The sequence below is a fragment of the Schistocerca cancellata genome, chromosome 7 (genome assembly GCF_023864275.1).
Source record: "Schistocerca cancellata isolate TAMUIC-IGC-003103 chromosome 7, iqSchCanc2.1, whole genome shotgun sequence".
NCBI lineage: Eukaryota > Metazoa > Arthropoda > Insecta > Orthoptera > Acrididae > Schistocerca > Schistocerca cancellata.
Window position 1 is genome coordinate 530,875,458 of NC_064632.1, and position 21,302 is coordinate 530,896,759.

Genomic DNA, 21,302 nt, shown 5'->3' on the forward strand with positions numbered 1-21,302 from the left:
CACATTAAGCCGTCGGGTCACATCAGTATGCGACTGTCCTGCTTCTATTCTTCCTACGGCTCTCCACCACAGAGAGTCTGGTAGGCGTTCTCTGTGTGTCATAGTGCACCGTCTGTGGCTGTGTGCACGGCGATTGTGGATACGGGACTACGCGGCAAACAATATGCCATTTGAGAAGCGCCCTGACGCCACGGTTGGAGTGGTTGTCCATTGACCGGAGTGCCATCTTCCGTGCAGAACACATTCGTACGGACATCTGTTGACAGTTTGTATCATAATATCGTGAATTAAACATAGGACGGGGAAACAGAGGTTTATTGCTTTAATTTGGGACACCAGTGTTTTAAACCACGGTAGGTCTTTTCTGTCCTTAATCCATTTACTCAGTGCATACGCTACTGGTCATTAAAATTGCTACACCACGAAGATGACGTGCTACAGGCGCGAAATTTAACCGACAGGAAGAATATGCTGTGATATGCAAATGATTAGCTTTTCAGAGCATTCACACAAAGTTGGCGCCGGTGGTGACACCTACAACGTGCTGACATGAGGAAAGTTTCCAACCGATTTCTCATACACAAACAGCAGTTGACCGGCGTTGTTTGGTGAAACGTTGTTGTGATGCCTCGTGTAAGGAGGAGAAATGCGTACCATCACGTTTCCGACTTTGATAAAGGTCCGATTGTAGCCTATCGCGATTGCGGTTTATCGTATCGCGACATTGCTGCTCGCGTTGGTCGAGATCCAATGACTGTTAGCAGAATATGGAATCGGTGGGTTCAGGAGGGTAATACGGAACGCCGTGCTGGATCCCAACGGCCTCGTATCACTAGCAGTCAAGATGACAGGCATCTTATCCGCATTGCTGTAACGGATGGTGCAGCCACGTCTCGATCCCTGAGTCAACAGACGGGGACGTTTGCAAGACAACAACCATCTGCACCAACAGTTCGACGACGTTTGCAGCAGCATGGACTATCAGCTCGGAGACCATGGCTGCGGTTACTCTTGACGCTGCATCACAGACAGGAGCGCCTGTCGCATTGACGGCACTTTGAACAGTGGACGTTACATTTCAGATGTATTACGACCAGTGGCTCTACCCTTCATTCGATCCCTGCAAAACCCTACATTTCAGCAGGATAATTCACGAGCGCATGTTGCAGGTCCTGTATGGGCCTTTCTGGATACAGAAAATGTTCGACTGCTGCCCTGACCAGCACATTCTCCAGATCTCTCACCAATTGAAAACGTCTGGTCAATTGTGGCCGAGAAACGGGCTCGTCACAATACGCCAGTCACTATTCTTGATGAACTGTGGTATCGTGTTGAAGATGCATGGGCAGCTGTACCTGTACACGACATCCAATCTCTGTTTGGCTCAATGCCCAGGCGTATCAAGGCCGTTATTACGGCCAGAGCTGGTTGTTCTGGGTACTGATTTCTCAGGATCTATGCACCCAAATTGCGTGAAAATGTAATCACATGTCAGTTCTAGTATAATATATTTGTCCAATGAATACTCGTTTATCATCTGCATTTCTTCTTGGTGTAGCAGTTTAAATGGCCAGTAGTGTATTTGTCGATGTCGCGATTTATAATCAGTTTAAATTTTGCCCATAATTCCTTTACGTCTGTCATATTGGAACTAAACGAAGTCAATTCATTGTCTAAGTGGGAAACTAACAATTGCAAGTGCATAGCTCTGAAGAATGTGTCCACTGGTGTTGTTGCAGGTGCCACCATGAGGACCGCTGTAGTCGCCATCTTTGCTGTTGCCATCGTGCTGAGCGCGCAAGCGCAGTACGAGCCCTGCGGCAAGGGCGAGCCGTGTCCCGAGGGCGAGTGCTGCATGATCAGTAAGTACTCCAGACGACCCTTCCTGGCACAACCTCGCTCACGTTTCGCAGCTACCGGAACCACGAGCAGCGTCTTCGTTCCATTTTTCGGCACAAAACTGTCTGTAATCCATGTTACGGCTTGAACGGTAGCATAGCTATGTTCGAGTCGGCGAATGAAGATCAATGCACTGGGCTCGTCGGAGATGATTCGCACGTATACCTCAACCAATCACATGATGTAACCTTTTTTTTTACTTCTCTATAACCGCGCCTCAGTGTTGTCACAGCTCTGCAAAAGACTGCTGTCTTCCCTACAGCCGTTTGGCCTGTATTATGCTGTAAAATATACAGGGTGTTTCAAAAATGACCGGTATATTTGAAACGGCAATAAAAACTAAACGAGCAGCGATAGAAATACACCGTTTGTTGCAATATGCTTGGGACAACAGTACATTTTCAGGCGGACAAACTTTCGAAATTACAGCAGTTACAATTTTCAACAACAGATGGCGCTGCAAGTGATGTGAAAGATATAGAAGACAACACAGTCTGTGGGTGCGCCATTCTGTACGTCGTCTTTCTGCTGTAAGCGTGTGCTGTTCACAACGTGCAAGTGTGCTGTAGACAACATGGTTTATTCCTTAGAACAGAGGATTTTTCTGGTGTTGGAATTCCACCGCCTAGAACACAGTGTTGTTGCAACAAGACGAAGTTTTCAGCGGAGGTTTAATGTAACCAAAGGACCGAAAAGCGATACAATAAAGGATCTGTTTGAAAAATTTCAACGGACTGGGAACGTGACAGATGAACGTGCTGGAAAGGTAGGGTGACCGCGTACGGCAACCACAGAGGGCAATGCGCAGCTAGTGCAGCAGGTGATCCAACAGCGGCCTCGGGTTTCCGTTCGCCGTGTTGCAGCTGCGGTCCAAATGACGCCAACGTCCACGTATCGTCTCATGCGCCAGAGTTTACACCTCTATCCATACAAAATTCAAATGCGGCAACCCCTCAGCGCCGCTACCATTGCTGCACGAGAGACATTCGCTAACGATATAGTGCACAGGATTGATGACGGCGATATGCATGTGGGCAGCATTTGGTTTACTGACGGAGCTTATTTTTACCTGGACGGCTTCGTCAATAAACAGAACTGGCGCATATGGGGAACCGAAAAGCCCCATGTTGCAGTCCCATCGTCCCTGCATCCTCAAAAAGTACTGGTCTGGGCCGCCATTTCTTCCAAAGGAATCATTGGTCCATTTTTCAGATCCGAAACGATTACTGCATCAAGCTATCTGGACGTTCTTCGTGAATTTGTGGCGGTACAAACTGCCTTAGACGACACTGCGAACACCTCGTGGTTTATGCAAGATGGTGCCCGGCCACATCGCACGGCCGACGTCTTTAATTTCCTGAATGAATATTTCGATGATCGTGTGATTGCTTTGGGCTATCCGAAACATACAGGAGGCGGCGTGGATTGGCCTCCCTATTCGCCAGACATGAACCCCTGTGACTTCTTTCTGTGGGGACACTTGAAAGACCAGGTGTACCTCCAGAAACAATTGAACAGCTGAAGCAGTACATCTCATCTGCATGTGAAGCCATTCCGCCAGACACGTTGTCAAAGGTTTCGGGTAATTTCATTCAGAGACTACGCCATATTAATGTTACGCATGGTGGATATGTGGAAAATATCGTACTATAGAGTTTCCCAGACCGCAGCGCCATCTGTTGTTGAAAATTGTAACTACTGTAATTTCGAACTTTTGTCTGCCTGAAAATGTACTGTTGTCCCAAGCATATTGCAACAAACGGTGTATTTCTATCGCTGCTCGTTTAATTTTTATTGCCGTTTCAAATATACCGGTCATTTTTGAAACACCCTGTATTTTCAAATGCACACATATTCAAATGAACCTATATGGTTCCAGAGACCTTGTCAAGTCTCAGACATCTATGATGTATACATGCAGACTGAAGTTGCGAATGAAAATTTGTACCAAGGTCGGCATTCGAACCCGAGTGTCCTGCTCAGTAGGCAGGTGTGTTAACTAGTATGCCTCCCCTGCACACTGGCTTTGCACAATTTTTGGACTGAGGAAGGAGGCATGGTAGGGTAGTCGATGAAGTTGTGCAAAGTCACTGGGCCAGGGTGGTGTAGTGATTAGTGCATCTAGTGAGCAGGAGACCTGTCTTCGAATCCCGGTCTTCGTACAAATTTTAATTCATCACTTCGGTCTCCATATATACATCGTAGACATTTGAGACATGGAAAGGTCTCTGGAACCACACAGTTTCCTTTGCTTAAAGTATCTGTGCCTGGGTTTCAGGCAGGATCTCCCATTTCATTCGGTGCTGAGGTGCTGTTCTAATATTGTTGGAGAGCCTCTGCAATGCCGTTTGAGTTTAGAGGGAATACCAAGTGGTCTGAGGCATGAATAGGAATTAGGATGGAGGAGGGAGGTAGGCTACAGTAGTCTGTGCAGTTGTACAGTCGTGGACAAAACGAGCAAGACCCCTCGCCTTTTCGTTATGCTGAACCGCACGGCTTTGAAGTCTGCTACACAGCATAACAGGCAAGGCGACGAAATGCTACCAACGTACTATGCACAGGCGTGAAATTGACGAACTATCCGAACTTTGTCAGACTGTTTTCAGTCATATGTAAGACTATTCGAGGGTTGGAACTTAAACAGTGGCAACTATTTAGTCACAACCGATACAAAAGAGTTTCATGTTTCCACCTGTTGCTGTCCTTCAAAGTAGTCACTAGCGTTGTGTAGAACCCGTTGCCGTTACTCGCTAATAACAGTATTTTGTTATTTCGATAAACATCCCGAATGATTGTCACATAAGCGGTGACATAAAGGTAGAAAATTCATGTTTTAGAGTCCAGAAAGCTCTATGCAACAGAAACTGCAGATCATTTTGCCATTTTCATTGCGAAATTGCCGGCTTACTCATGTCTGGGGTAATAATAGAGGGCTGTTTGCCTGGGTTGTCTGCTGTCATAGTGAAAGGTGTTTGCTACTGCAAGGGAGGTCTGATTTGTTTTCGGTTCTAATCTCGATGGAGGCAGATAGACTATCAGTAAAGCAATTTTAAGAAATTCTCGCGCCCCCAATACTTTTTATATCTACATTTATTCTGTACTAGCGCCCTGTGGATGTCAATATGAAATTCTTGTAGAATTTCGTACTTGCTATTGCCTTCTTTTTTCAGATTCTGTCAATAAATGAATTGACTTACGTGTGGCACTGAATGATTTTTAACTGAATTTCGTTATGAATCTTCACGCATAGGTAAATTTGCACACTTTCTTGGTAGGTCAGCAACGGTAATCCACTATGTCTGGTCTGAAAGTTGATACAAACCGTTTCTCGGCCGAATCCGCGAAATATTTTGCTAATTCGTAACTATCTGAGGTATTTTGTCTTACTAGAACAGTTGTGTTATCTCGATAAGCTGAAATTAATTTTTATTAGTACAGTTCATACTAATTAGCGTTTCTTCTTTCATTTATATCTTATATTTACGTGTTGTGTTTAACACACTAATCAGCATTAATATAGTCCTACATATGAATGGGAACAGTCTGACAAAGTTCGGATAGTGTGTCAATTTCACGCCTATGCATAGTATGTTGGTAGCACTTCGTCGCCTTGCCTGTTATGCTGTGTAGCAGACTTCAAAGGTGTGCGGATCAGCATAACGAAAAGGCGAAGGGTCTCTCTCGTTTTGTCCACGACTGTACAAAGGCACTGTGCCAGGGTGGTGTAGTGATTAGCAGATCTACCTTGAGCGCAGGAGATCCCGGTTCCAATCCTGGTCCTGGTACAAATTTTTATTCGTCGCTTCAGTCTGCATATATACAGCCACACATGTTATAAAAATGTATGTATGCTATTCCACAACTCCTCGTAAACCACTGAACCATTCAACCAAACTTGTCACGTATCACTTACTGTCTGAAAAGAATTGATGTGGGGGTAATAACCATCTACCTATAAAAGGGGAAGCGGTGGTGGTGAAAAAGAAGAATAACCCACTACGTGCGAATACCCACTCTTTACTCAGGCGGTTTTTGGGAATGAGAGCGCTTAGCGACTTGCGACAGACTTTACACACAATTTTAAACCATTACTAAGCTTTTCCTGGCTGATAACCTCCACAAAATGACAAAGGAAAAAAGTTCGTCTCTTATTACCTTGTTGCTGCTGAGCCACAAAAACTGCCCCGTCAGGCATGACGTTTTAATTTATTACTTCTTTGCTATTAACAGTATTCGCAGAACATTTCGCAGACAGAGGCAAATGTACCAACAAAATTATAACATTGTATGACACAATGTTCAGGAGACATGACGTCATAAAGATTGAGCTGCGTGAATACGAAACTGCAGGGCGAAATTCGCTACAGATAGGGCTAAAATACGTGTAGAAATATGTATGAAATGTAATAAATGTATGTGCTAAGTGCATACTCTGGCAAATATGCTAGTAAAAAGCTACATCTAAAACTTGGATAGATTTCAATCAAAAACTGGTACCCATGTTAGTTATTAACTCGAAAGGAATACTGTGGAAGTAAGATGGTTCAAATGGCTCTGAGCACTATGGGACTTAACTGCTGTGGTCATGAGTCCCCTAGAACTTAGAACTACTTAAATCTAACTAACCTAAGGACAGCGCACACATCCATGCCCGAGGCAGGATTCGAACCTGCGACCGTAGCGGTCGCGCGGTTCCAAACTGTAGCGCCAAAGAACCGTTCGGCCACTTCGGCCGGCGTGGAAGTAAGAATCACCAGCCTGTTGTTGTGATGGGTGTGCTAACTTGGTGATGGAAGAAGAAGGTGGAGATGGGCAGAGAGGGTGAAGGAGTAGATGCGACATAGTTAGGAGGAGGAACAGGTGGACAGAGACAGGGGAGGAGGAATTGGGCAGAGAAAGGGAAGAGAATGTTATGGAAGGAGAGACGGGAGGAGAAGGGGATGGTAAGAGAGAGGGGGGAGAAGATGGTCAGAGAGAGGGGGATGAGTGACAAAGAGAGAGAGAGAAGGGGGAGGAGATGGGCAGAAGGAGGAGGGAGAAGACTTAGAGGGTGTGAGGCGATAGAAGGAGAAGATGAGTGGCCTTAGAGGGGGACAGGAGGTTATCAACAGAGTGAAAGAGAGGAGCAGATGGACAGGGAGAACGGAGGGAGGTGATGGATAGAGATTGGGGGGGAGGGGGGAAGACAGGAGGACTAACGGAAGACTGGAATAAATAGATTCCCAGGCAACCACAGGTACTCAGCTAAGATCTTTTACAACCGACCTTTCGTAAAATCTTTAGGAGTGCATTGTGGTACTTTTATTGTATCTTTTATAAAAGTTAGAGCTGGTCCATAAGGAATATGTCAAGCAACTTTGACCACGAAATGCAGATACTCGCACTTCGCGGTTGCTGGCAACACCGCTGCCATCTACCAGGGCCCTTCTTTCGCCGATTCTACTGAAGGGTACGGCAACTAGGGCGTCTTTGTAATAAGCAAAAATACATTGAGGAAGAGCAAAATAAAATAAGAACTATGAGGAAGAAGGAGAAGTAGACATAGAAGAAAGAGAAGAAGGGAAAGGATTGTAGGGAACTAAAATGGGCAGGTGGCAGATGTATGTGAAAGGAAACCACGAGCTAATTCAAAATGGAATGTGTTAAGCCAGGGGTCTCCAAACTTTTTAGTCCGCGGGCCACATTGACTCCTCCACGAAGTCATAAGGGCCATGATCTACCTAGTGGGATTAAAGCACCCTAGCACTCCATGATCACCGTAATGTAAGGCTAAAGGAGAGATGAAATCGCAAAAATCTAAGGTTCTAGCTAACACTGAAACGAACTACGATTTTTATTTAATTACATAATTTTGATTGGTGGACGTACCTGACCGAAATTCTGGCGAATTTCACCGACAAAAAAGTATGTCACTGCACGTTCTTCACGAAAGCGTCCTGAAAAGTTAACGAAGTCTCAAAATCATTGTTAGCAACACTATTACTGCAAGAAGAAGAGGTAGAGAATGTCAAGGCGTTGTTATTTCAAGCGTCGCAACTATAAGTTTAGTTATGTAGGCTTGTAGCGAGTAGCAGAGCCACTGCATATATTTGATAGTTCTGTTGCGTGATTGTGTCCGACAATGTCGCGGTGTATTGGTCGCGATAGGCCTCGAAACTCAATTGTTGGCAGTATATGTACCAACTCAAATATTTGGCGGGCCGGATACCGGGGATGGCCGGCAAGCTAACGCGGGCCGGTTTGCCGGCCCTAACGGGCCCCTGTGTTAAGCAACAAGCAACAGTGTGATTTCAGCAGGAGTGACGGGGGGGGGGGGGGGGAGGGGGTTCTGGGAATTTCCCTTTCGCTCAAGTTACCCTACTTCAATCACTGGATTTGAATAACTAATTTGGCAGCAATGTACCCTTCTATTGTCAGTCGCATAGCCGGCTGGCTGGGGTGGCCGAGCGGTTCTAGGCGCTACAGTCTGATGTCCTTAGGTTAGTTAGGTTTAAATAGTTCTAAGTTCTAGGGGGCTGATGAGCTTAGAATTTAAGTCCAATAGTGCTGAGAGCCATTTTTTTTTCGCATAGCTGGTCGTCCGGAGAAGTGCCGACCCCTGTGATGTTGTAGCTGTTCAGGATTCCAAGATTTTAGGTTGTACATGATGCCATGTGATACCGTCCAAATTTGAAAATGAGACGAATTAGCTGAAGGGTCTCGTGATGTGCAATTTCTGTATTTTGCAGCGTAGTAGCCTGCTGCAAACTTCTTGTTGAATGATTAGTAGACTGAGCTTCAGCATTAGTTTTGGATCTAGAGATAGCTGTGAGTAGCTTTTTCTGTCGGTCATAGCTTCTTTCAGCCCTAGCAAAGTCGGGCCTCGTGGTCCAATACGAAAGCGCACGCCTGGCTACTGAGGGGTTGTGGGACTGCTGTACATTTCTGTCTGCCTTTAACCTGGCCTCAACCTTACAGTGATGTGAAGATTCGCCAAAAACGACACGCGGTTTGGATTCAACTACAAACTGTACGTCTCATTTCCCCAGCAGCATTACTAGGGTCGGTTAGCGACAAGCAAATCGCCATCGTCACCCGTCTGATTCACTTGCACCAGACCGTTGAGCAACGCGGGTTTATTATCCTTACACGTCTGACGGTGATTTATTAATGTGAAAAATGCTAGCTTGTAAATTTCACTGTAGTACACAGGCCACGTTAAACTGTAAATCTGGCTGCTGCTGACTGAATTAATAAAAAAATACATTGCCCGTTGTATGCTGTATTTTGCTTTATTGAAGTCGTGCTACTAGCTAATTTCGGCCGTGAGACATTATCAAGCACATTTGCTATGTCATGTATCATATATCGTGCTCATCACATTCTTTTATGTCACATACATAAAACAAAAGGTAGTACTCCATCGTAACATACTCTAAGTGCTGCAGCCTGACAACTAAAACACCTGTTACGATGTTGTCAAAGATGCACTTACTTCCGATATTGTAAAGCTACCGACAGCTGTGTCCAACTTAAATTTGTATTAGATGTTCATAGATTTCTCTTTTTTAAAAAAGCCAGTCTTTATTTTACTCCTCTTTACTTCTGCGACAGTCAGTCAGTTTTGCAGCTCAAGTAGAAAACTCTTTACCAATTTCAGAGTTTCGTTTCCTAGTTTAATTCCCTCAGCGTAATCTGAACTGATGCGAATTTATATACCAGTGCAACCAAATTTGGCATCAATATTTTATTTTATTTAACTGCAAGAAAATGGACTAATAATGGTGTGCAACTAATTTCTGGTGCGAATGAATTTTTGCTAGAATTTAAAAATTATGCTGTACTGATGGGAGACATGCAGAAAAAGTATCAAGCGTAGGGAGGGGGGAGTACTTTGTTCCCACCTTTAAAAAGTATTGTAATCTAGTCGTTAATTTATGTTTTAAAATTTTGAAAAAATATATTTATTAGTTTTAACGATTTCTTATAGCATATCCTGTAGTTTTTTTTAAATTTTTCCGTAAAACGTAACCCAAAAAATTAAGTCCTAGTAGTGAATGTGACTTTTCCCAACAAATGTCACATTCATATTTTCAAGTTCAGGATTCTTCTTACACATCAATATAGCTTTAAAAAGTTTAATTTGCATTAAACTCTACGACAATTAACGATATTTGTATTTTTTGAAAACTTTTGTAGTGGTCATAAAGCACCATTACTCTCTATGCACGAATTACAGAAAATGCTTTGGTATTGTTAAGAATGTCCTGAAAGATATTTTCAGGTTTTCGACCATAATTATACCACAGTGCCCATTTAAAAATTTTGTTAAAAACATAACGATAATTAACGGAAATTGTATTTTTTAATTTAATTTTATTTTTGTGATCGGCGTAAGGTATACTCCCCCGCCCTTGGTATTACGCATTGTGGAAAATACATTGGTATTGCTAGGGTTAAGTAGCTGTTCCGTATGCTTTTGAAAAAAGTCCCAGGGTTTTTAGTTTTTCGCCTTTTTAATTTTCTCCCCTCATTTGCTCCATTTTTTTCGCTGTTTAATTTGAAATTAATTTTTTCAGCACTTTGCCGTCCCTAAAATTTTGGTGCCCTAGGTGGCACCCTAGTGTTGCCTAATGATAGAAACGGTCCTGGTGAGACATATTTTTCGACAGGTTATGAGTACTTTTTTTGTTGTTGAGGATTCGAGACGTTCAGCTCCAAGCTGAGCTCTACCTTAGCAGCACACAAGGTAACTCAGCTCGCTTTTTTTTTTATTTATTGAATTTCGATTCCCCCCGAAGGGGGCGGGCTGGCAGCAGCTTAGTATGCCGCTCTTCAGCCTACAAACTTTTTAAAAACGTAAGAAGAAAAAGAAACAAGAAAAACAGGCGATAAAACGGTGACTTAAATTGTAAAACGGTGGAAAGTTAAAACATAAAGTAAAGGGGTTGGCAATGTTAATAAAATACACAGGAATCAGACAAGTAATATAGTAGACACACAATTAAAAAAACATGGCGACAGTCTGGTTTCTGTTTGCAAGAGATAAAAAATCACACCCAGTGACAGTATGATGGCCGTTCGCAACACTTCCCAAAAGACACACAACACTGAACACTCACTGTAAAACACTCACTGTAAAACACTGCACGAAAATGTCAGCACAAAGATGACACTCCCTAGCCAAGGGCAGATGGGGGGGGGGGACCTGGATGGGGGGGAAAAACAAGGAGGGAGGAGAGGAAAAAAACGAAAGGGGGGGAACCAAAGGAGGGGGAGGACTCATAAGGGGGGAGAGGGGCAGCGCATCCATCAACAAAGGAGGTGGCTTACAAAACACTCGTTCGACCTATACTTGAGTATTGCTCATCAGTGTGGGATCCGTACCAGATCGGGTTGACGGAGGAGATAGAGAAGATCCAAAGAAGAGCGGCGCGTTTCGTCACAGGGTTATTTGGTGACCGTGATAGCGTTACGGAGATGTTTAACAAAGTGGCAGACTGTGCAAGAGAGGCGCTCTGCATCGCGGTGTAGCTTGCTCGCCAGGTTTCGAGAGGGTGCGTTTCTGGGTGAGGTATCGAATATATTGCTTCCCCCTACTTATACCTCCCGAGGAGATTACGAATGTAAAATTAGAGAGATTAGAGCGCGCACGGAGGCTTTCAGACAGTCGTTCTTCCCACGAGCCATACGCGACTGGAACAGGAAAGTGCCCTCCGCCACACACCGTTGGGTGGCTTGCGGAGTACAAATGTAGATGTAGACGTAGACGTGAGAGGGAATAGGAAAAGGCAAAGGAGGGAAATGCAAAAGGACTCGGGGGAGAGAAGGGGGGAAGAGAGAGGGTAGGTGGGGAAAAGAAAAAAAGAGGATGGAAGGGGGGAGAGGGAGCTCAGGAAAAGGACAGAGCGAAGGAGGGGGAGTGAGGATCAGAGTTGATAGGAGGGATAAATGGATGGAGAGAGAGGGCATCATCCGGGAGGGGGAGTTGTTGGAAGCCACCTTGGGAAAGGAGATGAAGGGTGTAGAGATGGAGGGCAGGGGGGACACAACAGTGAAGGCGTGGCAGGGGGCGGGGATGGGAGAGGAAAGGAGCAACCAGTGGGTGAGGGGGATCGAGGCGGTGGGAGGTGTAGAGTATGCGGATATGTTCGAGAAATAGGAGCAGATGGGGGAAAGGTATGAGGTCATAGAGGATCCGTGTGGGGGAAGGGAGGTGTATACGGAAGGCGAGGTGGAATGCATCACGCTCAAGGATTAAGGATTTGCAGGTGTGGAGGATGGTAGAGGGGTGCAACCCCCATGTCCGGCCAGAGAGGAGTGTGAGGAGTTGGAGGCAGTTGTGGGCTTTGGACTGGACGGAGCAGAGATGAGAGATCCAGGTGAGGTGACGGTCAATGGTGAGGCCAAGGTAGGTGAGGGGATAGGACGGGCGCAGATGGTAAGGGAGAAATCCAGGAGCTGGTACGACCTACGATGATTGCCTGGGTCTTGGAAGGATTGATTGTCAGGAGCCACTGGTTACACCATGCGGTAGAAAGGTCAAGGTGCTTCTGGAGAAGGCGTTGGGACCGTTGGAGGGTAGGAGCAAGGGCGAGGAATGCGGTGTCATCGGCATATTGCAAGAGGTGTACTGGAGGGAGGGGGGGCTCGCTTCTGTACTAGAAATAGTTAAATACTGTATACCGTTGCAGACGACCTATGAGCAGCAGCGCGATATGTCCAAAGCGGCGGCCGCCGGCCATACTTTCCTTTAATTAATATAAACATGTTCTTCCCCTGCTGCCGGATGGCGCAGCTATGAATCCGGACTGCTATCTTGACGACTACTCCTTGCTGTTACAGCCGGCGTCAGGTACGGCACGCCCTCTTGTCACCCTCTGCGCGCCAGTGGTGACTCCTGCCGGCCACACTCGAAACCGCAGAACTTCACGCTGTCTGCCGGCCCGTTCGAAGCGGCTACTCTGTTCACGGACGTCTACTGGGCCGTCTGTCCCTGCAAGTCGGGCCTGGAGTGCGCCGGTGGAACCTGCGTCTAGCTGCCTCAGCCGCTCGCCCGCCGACTCACCGCGACAACTTCATCAGCATCAGCACGACGAAGCGAACTCGAAGATTCATATTTTGGAATATTCAGAGAGTGGAAAACCGATACAGCGTACAATACGTCACGGCAATCAAGTGGACGAACGCTATTTTGTCACAGGTTTCATCTGATATCACCGTTGCCACCATCCCTTCCGTCTGTCGTCAATCATGAAGTCACTTTAAGGGAATTGTAGTTGCCAAATTGTGGACACTTCCAACTGAAAAACGTATCTCACCTTAATACATTAATACACACGCCGCGCTTACAATGTAGATCGTTACTGTTAATCGACTATCATCTCTCTGCACCGTTCCCACCTAGTCTTAACCTCATCATGTCTCATATCGCGCTCAGTCGCTGAGTTTTTCATCCAAGCACTGTAGTTATTACATATTAAACCCATTTATTGTATTCGGAGCATTATTCACGCTTAAATTATACATCGAGATATGCTTCAGGAACACTTTAGATGTTCTAAGGGCACTTCCCATTAAGGAAATCTCAAGATATTAATCGAAATGAGTACTCTACCCATTATCGTCACCTCCAAAACGAAACACTTCAAGCATTATCTGTCAATCTCAAATCACCTGTTTAGTTACGAGATCCATTTGGCACACAAATGCCTAAGGACCGCTCCCTTTTTCTGGTGCACTCTGTTGCCCAAGACTCGGCCCTAGTGTGAGAGGACAGTATCTGTCGTTTTACACGTAAACAGTATACGACTGGAATACTTAATGTAGAATGTATCGATTGAGGCTACGCTGCGGTGGAGGGACTTCGGATTCGCATTCCAGGTGAATGTCGTTCAAATTAAACCTCTGTCCATCTCAATTAAGATGGTCTTTGGTCTCCCTGAATCACCCACGTCAAATGCCGAGATAGTTCTCTTCAGGAATAAAAGAGAAAACTTTGGTCGATTTCCTGCCACATCCTTGATCCTTGTACAGTCAGAGTTTGTACTCCGATCCCCTAGCCAGCATTACGTCCCTCTATGGATTCGCGTTAACAAATCCAGAAATCGAAGTACGTAGGGCGGTATTGGCCTCTACAAAGAAAACAACTACATTACTTGTCAATAAATTCCCTCTTTTAATACGGTCATACAGTTAAATGTGTATTTGCGATGTTGAACATGTAGTGTGTCTTATGTTGAAAATGTAGAGCCTCTCGTGATTTGGAGTGACGTCCAAAATGCCAGTATTTTCCACTGATTTTATCAGTGAGATCCCGTGTCCGATAAAATTTTTTGCAGAAAATGGTTGATTTTTGAAACTTACGCACCTGTTACAGCTATTTATAGAATACATCGTGACACTTCTTTCCATGGATTCCTTGTACTTTTGCCCCTTATTGTCTAGAAATGGTCAAATGCTAACCATGATAAATTCCATAAAAATTTCTGTTTGCGTTTCCATCCCATCACTCACCTTTACTAAGTGCGCATTCTTCGCCAATAAATTACGTGAATGGTAAATTAAATAAAAATATTGCTTATTTATGCAAAGAGATTATTTCTCACTTTGACCATGCTGTTAACTTACTTTACGTCCGGCTTACTTTTAAGTTGCTGTATAGTAATTTGACTCTTCTGCACACAGAAGCGAAGAATGAGCTCCACTATTATATTTGCTTGTGTACAGTGTTTGTAAGACATGGCACCAATCAAGAATAAATAAAATTGTATATGGTTTCACAAAATATTTCTCATTCTTTCGCATAAAAAATGACTATTGACTGGATTGATACATTTCATCCGAGTTCATTCTTTCGAAGATCAGAATCCTGTGCATGCTGTATTGTGGTATATTCAGTTATTTTGGCACTGAATTTACACATATTGTCAGGATATGTTCAAAAATGTTGACCTTCGCCGCCTGCACCGTCCACGCTGCCCGTGAAAACAGAGCAAACATAGGACAGTGTTTAAGAATAACGGTAACATGTACACAGGAAAAGAAAATTGTTGGGAACTTACGAGTTTCAGTAATTGCCCCGTTTCCAATTCTGTTAATTACGTACGTGGCAATAAGTCTCCCTAACGTATTTAGATGTGTTTGCTTTGCTAACGCTCGTAATCATATCATATATATCATTTCTCAATGGTTTTTCTTGGCGGTACGCCATATCTCGCGTATTTCGTAATCACAGTTAATGACTGAAACATCATTTTCGAGATTTCGTTCACCACTAATGACGAAAAGTACCCAATTAGCTTAAAGTTATTGTTTTCGTTAAAATACTTTATTATGAAGACTTTTTATAAAGCCAATGTAGAACATGCCATCTATTGATAGTCTATTTAACTAACATGCGTGACAGCTATTGCTGTAGTTTCGATTCGTTATGCAAGCGTAGTCTATGACGTGATTTCGGTTACAAACTTGGATGTAATGAATTTAGAAGGCGCCATCTATCGACAATCTAATTTTACCATTACACACTACAGCAGTTGGTGTTGTTTTCTTTATTTAAAAAAGCGTTGTGTACTGCGCAAATAAACTGAATTATATCAACGCTCATCATCACAGGTAAGCTCGTTAACTTACTTTATTTAACTATTAATTACTCATTACTTCACAGGGTTTGTAATGTTACGTTACATTTCTGATAACCTCAGTACCATTAATCCACATATTCTTTTATAACTTAATTCTTCGTTACTTAACAGCGTTTACAAAAGGATCATTACACTTCTACTAACCTCAGTACCATCAAAATCTCTAAACGCTGTTATATTTTATTTACGATATTCAATGCCACAGAAGTGAATGAACAAAATGTTTCGCGGTTCTGTCCAACGGCGATTCTATGCCCAAAAAATTATGATTGTACAACAGTTAATGAATACATCATCTCCAATTCCTTACCAGGAGATGCAGTGATTTACTTATGTTCTGATTCTGTCCAACTAGAAGAGAATAAGCAATGTTCAGGAATACCACAAAGAATTTTTTAACTCCTTCAATCCGATCAATTTACCGCCTCATCAATTACTTTTAAAGAAAAATGATGTTATATTAATATAATAATCCTAACGCTTATCAGCCAATTAACGTTATGATTAGTGGTAACTCACTTAAGCGAGTACATCATTGCTAAATTCACTGACTACGATAAAACTGTGCTCATACGCTGCACTAATCTCACACCTTCTAAGTCAATAATGCCTTTCCAAATAATACAATTCCCAATAAAACTAGGCTTCGCTGTGACTATTAAAGAAGCACAAGTTCAAACGCTTCAAAGGGCGGGTTTGTATTTAGCAGAACCTGGTTTTTCGCATGGACAGTTATACGTGGGTTTCTCACGAGATGGCACAGCCAGTTTATTTGCGCAGTATTTTGTGCTAAAGACACATATAGCCAAAACGACTAAACGATGATCACACTATAACTGCTACCATTCTTCACAAAGAAGTTACATACAGAAGTTTTAGAAAATTAAATTTATATGACAATGCCAGTATCTGCTTTTTATGTTTTACAGTTGACCATACTCTACGTAATGATGTCGATTTTTACAGTGAGATTATAATTTGTTACTGCTATTAGTGACTTATCAGGATAGAATGTATGTTATTTGCACAGGTAAACTAGTATGAATTAAACACTAGATTATATCGACCCATCCTCGGGAATATTAATAAAGAAGATAATATTTTTCATTTTATTTTTGCCCATACTCACATACGTAACTGCGTGCCAAAAGCTAAATAACCGTTTCATATTCACTCAGGGAGCTGAGTGCGCATTTGCTTATGTTATGGTTGAACTCACAAAGAACAAAGTTTAATTATGGCAGTGCTGAACTTCATTTTTCTTTTTACAATTCAGTATTCACTGTTGTACTGTTTGGTTTTTCAGTGGAGTTAGCCTTCGCTGCACACAACTGCCCATCCTGCAGTATTGCCACTCCACGTATATTGTTAGAGATTTTCCCATGTACGATAAGGCACACGACTTTATCGCAGCGGGTAATTCGTTAATTTGTCATCAAGAGCACACTGTAGTCACTTGCCAGTTGATGTTATCACAACTTTATATGGCGACAGAAAAATAAACGGAGAGAAATTTAAATTCAATAAACATTCAATGAATATGAAACTCGAAATGTTTAATGAATGTCACTTGAATCTAAAGTTAAATGTTAATGTGTTTCACAAAGATTTTCACCTTAATTAAGAGTGCCTTTGAATGGATCTAAGCTTTGAGGATTGTCCGGCTGTGCCTATGTTTAATAATTTTGCTTGTAAGATGTAGGTTCGTACAATCGCCTTGATCAAATGGCTGCGCGCCGCTCTCCTGAAAAACTTATTTATTTCTCACGTTAGACATGCATGACCATCTACACCAGGCTGTTCCAACCGAGCTCCAGGGAGCCGGAGCGCTCCGGAGCGCTCACTGCGGCAGCTCGGAGCCCGCGTGGAGGGGGAAAGCGAACTCACTGCCCCCTGGCCGCATGCAGCCGCAACTGACGCAATAATCCGTGTTCAAAGACAGGTATGATTAGCCGCGGGAGCCCTGTACCTCTATTGGAGGATACCTTTCTATTCATTGAGAGGGATGGTCGTCCGCAGTGTCTTGTATGTCATAAAGTAATTAATTCTGCGAAGAGGTACAATATACAACGACATTATACACGTCTTCACGCAGCGCACTACGATCAGGTAGAAGGCGTTGCACGCAGAGAACTGGTGGCCAGGCTTAAGAACGACATACCAGGAGACGTTAAGTTTAAAAACGGTTTCGTAATACGGAGGGTATCAAAACATGCAACATAGTTCGTGATCTGTAATGCGTTTATAATTTTCAGGTGAATGAGAGCGGAGAAAACACTACTGAGTCTGCAAATAGAGCAAGCTGCAGGGTGGCTCACATCATTGCGACGAGTGGCAAGCCGTTTTCGGTGGGACCACTCGTAAAATCGTGCATGGTAGCCGTTGCAGAATGTTTGTTTCCAAGGGAGGTGCAGGCAATTGAAGGGGTTTGCCTGTCGAAGCAAACAATGTCTCGTCGAATCCTAGACATGGCAGCGGATTTAGAGACACAGCTCAGGAAAAAGGCGGAGAGCTTTGTTGCATTTTCGCTAGTGCTTGACGAAAGCACCGACATATCGGACTGTGCTCAGCTTGCAGTTTTTGTGCGTGGAGCTGCAAGTAACTGAAGAACTCTTGGATGTGGTACCACTCGATTACACCGCGAAAGGACGTGACACTTTTGAAGCTGTTTGTGAATCAGTGGACAATATGAATTTGCCGTGGGATAAGCTCCATTCTGTAGCGACAGACGGTGCACCACAAACGATCGGGTGTCACCAAGGCTATGCTTCTCGTTTGAAAAATAAACTCAGGGACGAATTCGGGAAAGACATTTTGACTCTTCATTGTTTTATTCACCAAGAGCCACTGTGCGCTGAAACAACAGAGCTAGGTGGCGTAATGAAAGATGTCGTGAAGTGTGTGAATTTTGTGCGGCGTCACGGTATGAATCATCGCCAATTCAAAGGATTCCTGAAAGATATGGAAGCGGAGTATGGGGATATACCTTAGCACAGTACAGTTCGTTGGCTGAGTCGGGGAAAATTTCTTGATGTTTTCTTTGCCATTCGTGAGGAAATAACGCTTTTTCTCGAAATGAAAGGGGAAAAAATGCGTTTTCTGAAAGATATAAAATGGATATCAGAGCTGGCGTTCCTAGCTGACATAACTATGCATCTAAATAATGTAAATCTGTCATTGCAGGGCAAAGGGCAGCTAATAGTTGACATGCACGACCAGATCAAAGCGTTCATGCAAAAGTTACGTTTATTTGAGAGGCATATGAATAATGGACATTTAACGTTCTTCAATCGTCTTGCTTCTTTAAAACTACCTGAAGGTACTACTTTCGGCGATTACCAAGCAAAGTTAAAGCAGCTCATCACGTCGTTTGAAACACGATTCCGAGACCTCACTAGTTTGAAAATGGAACTTAAGGTGTTCAGCATTCCTTTTTCAGTTTCACCCGATGACTTGTCATCATCACTTCATTTGGAGATTATTGATTAGCAAAATTCAACTTTGTTGAAAGACAGGTGCTACAACACGTTGGATTTGTCATGATGATATCGTTCATTACAGCAAAAAACATTTCCCAAGCTTCACAACCATGCTGCTCAGATCATGGGCATGTTTGGATCTACGTATTGTTGTGAGCAGCTTTTCTCAGCAATGAAAAGAGTAAAAAGTAAGGAACGATCGTTTCTTCAGGATGCAACAATGAAGGCCATCCTCCGCATTGCCGCTGTGAACACTTTGACGCCTGATATTTTCGATCTTGTAATGAAAAGAAAAGTCAAGCTACAGAGGCCCAATAAATTTAGAATGCAATTTCTTATAAAACAGTTGTTTCTTATTTATTTCCTGAACATCGTATTTCCTGGTGTAGCATGTCACCACGTCTTAGGAGCTAAAAGTATGAGGTTGTCGATCTTGTAAGTCGCAACTGGCACATCAAAACGCTTGCCTTGCCGCCTGCCTCAGCCTGCCGTGCCACCTGCCGGCGTGTGGGCCCACTTGAATGGTCACAGCGAGCGACACGGCTCCCTGGAGCAGGGAGCGCTCCGCGGCTCACAACGGAGCCGACGAGCTGGAACAGCCTGATCTACACTCTTAGCACACTATGGGATGTATGATTGTAGTCGGCTCAGTTTTGGTGGGAGAAAATATTAGTAAATTACAGTTCCAGTGCAAAGATGGCCTATTGAGACGGAACTGGACCGCACTCAGGCTCGAACTGACACTCACAAAGCCGCAGAAATGAATTTCTTATCGTGCTTATATGTAAACTAAAAGCACAAATTTCCAAAGTTCTTAAAATGATGAAATTGCTCACATTTGAATAAACATTTATTTATACGATAGTTCTCTTTAACAAAACAACCGCTCTCGTATTTCTGTTCACAAGATACTAAGCCTCAGTTCTCAAATAAATTTAATTCTCTAACTAAAATGGCTTCATGCAGCAATACGTTTAGATCCGCTTCCACAACCCGTCTTTCTATTCCAGTATCTCAAGCCATAGTAAAAAGTATTATTAATCCAGTGTCAAGGATGCTATTTCAACAAAGAGTATCATCACCTACACAGAGTGTATTCTAGCAGCTACTTTCTTTTGCAGCTGCAAATACGTTAATTCTCAAGCACGCGGAGTGCGGTGAATTGTATGTGCCGAACACACAGTGAACACAGCTGATATACACAATCCCTCTCAAACTTAGCACGCTTTTTATCTCTCAAGTCCTGTCATTACAATAAAGTGTGCTTAATGCCTACATAACATGTTACTTTCATAGCAAGATACTAAACTTTTAGTTCTGAATATGTGTCATTAGGGTCCAAATTAGATAACTGTAATCTATCCATCACGTGCAGTCAGGACATTTGTAAAAGAATTTATTTCAATTTCATCGCTAAAAATGTCAAATTTCATGCTGCTGCTGTAGTTACAGTTGTATGTTTCACCACAGCGACGTGAGAATTTACACGTAATATGGAAGACAACAGCAATTTTCCTCTATGTTTCATGAGTTGTCCACAGAGTGTCTATCTGCAACCCTGGTACACACCGAAATCCCTGTGGCACAGTACTGTAGCACGCCGCTAGAGTGCAGCGCATCTCCACTTCATCATGGGTTGCGCTATTTTGTTTTCGTTGCTCTAGCGGCTTGCTGCGGTACTATGGAGTGGGAATTTCAGCGAGTACCAGGACTGCAGACATGCAACTACTCAGCAAAGAAACAATGCATTAATTTTAGTTTTTCGTGACTGTACCTGAAACTTTATGACTATCCTTCGTATCTTCTCATATCGCACATGTTACTTCACTGACAATTCCAGACTGTTGTGTCATTCACTCTGTATCTACAGCCAATTAGTTTATAAGACTAATCGAGTAAATTAGTCAAAGCCTCGTGTATGAGAGTGTGCAGTTATCCCAGAGATCCAATTAGAAGGAAAACCAGGAAAAGTGTTCCTGCATGTAGTGTTCACAGGCCACAGAGAAAGGAAAAGCAGATGCAGTTTTCAGTTAAGTTTATGATACCGTAAACAATTTCAACCTTCTGCGAAAGTGCCGTTCTTTATCAAGCTAAGAATCGCGCTGCACTGTTTTTAAACTGGTCACCAGACAATTCACACCTGAACACAAAAAGCCTATGAGAACTGCATTTTTTTTCATGCACCTGCTTTGCCAGAAGTTTTGCTTTAGAACTGGAATTGTGTCAAAATCAGATTAAGATTCAAAGCTGCATTGTTTTTCTATGAGTATCGTGCCTCGGATTGTAACTTCCCAGCAAT

At 43.3% G+C, this 21,302-nt stretch overlaps 1 protein-coding gene across 1 annotated transcript in view; it reads left to right on the forward strand.

Annotated features, from left to right (window-relative positions):
* LOC126092358 (astakine-like) overlaps window positions 1-14,665 on the forward strand; it is a 117,449-nt gene extending 102,784 nt beyond the window's left edge. The window contains exons 2-3 of the mRNA XM_049907899.1: window positions 1,740-1,862; window positions 12,724-14,665. Of these exons, the coding sequence (XP_049763856.1) occupies window positions 1,748-1,862; window positions 12,724-12,917 (309 nt within the window). The 5' untranslated portion in view covers window positions 1,740-1,747 and the 3' untranslated portion in view covers window positions 12,918-14,665. The remainder of the gene's footprint in view (window positions 1-1,739; window positions 1,863-12,723) is intronic.
* The last annotated feature ends 6,637 nt before the right edge of the window (window positions 14,666-21,302 follow it).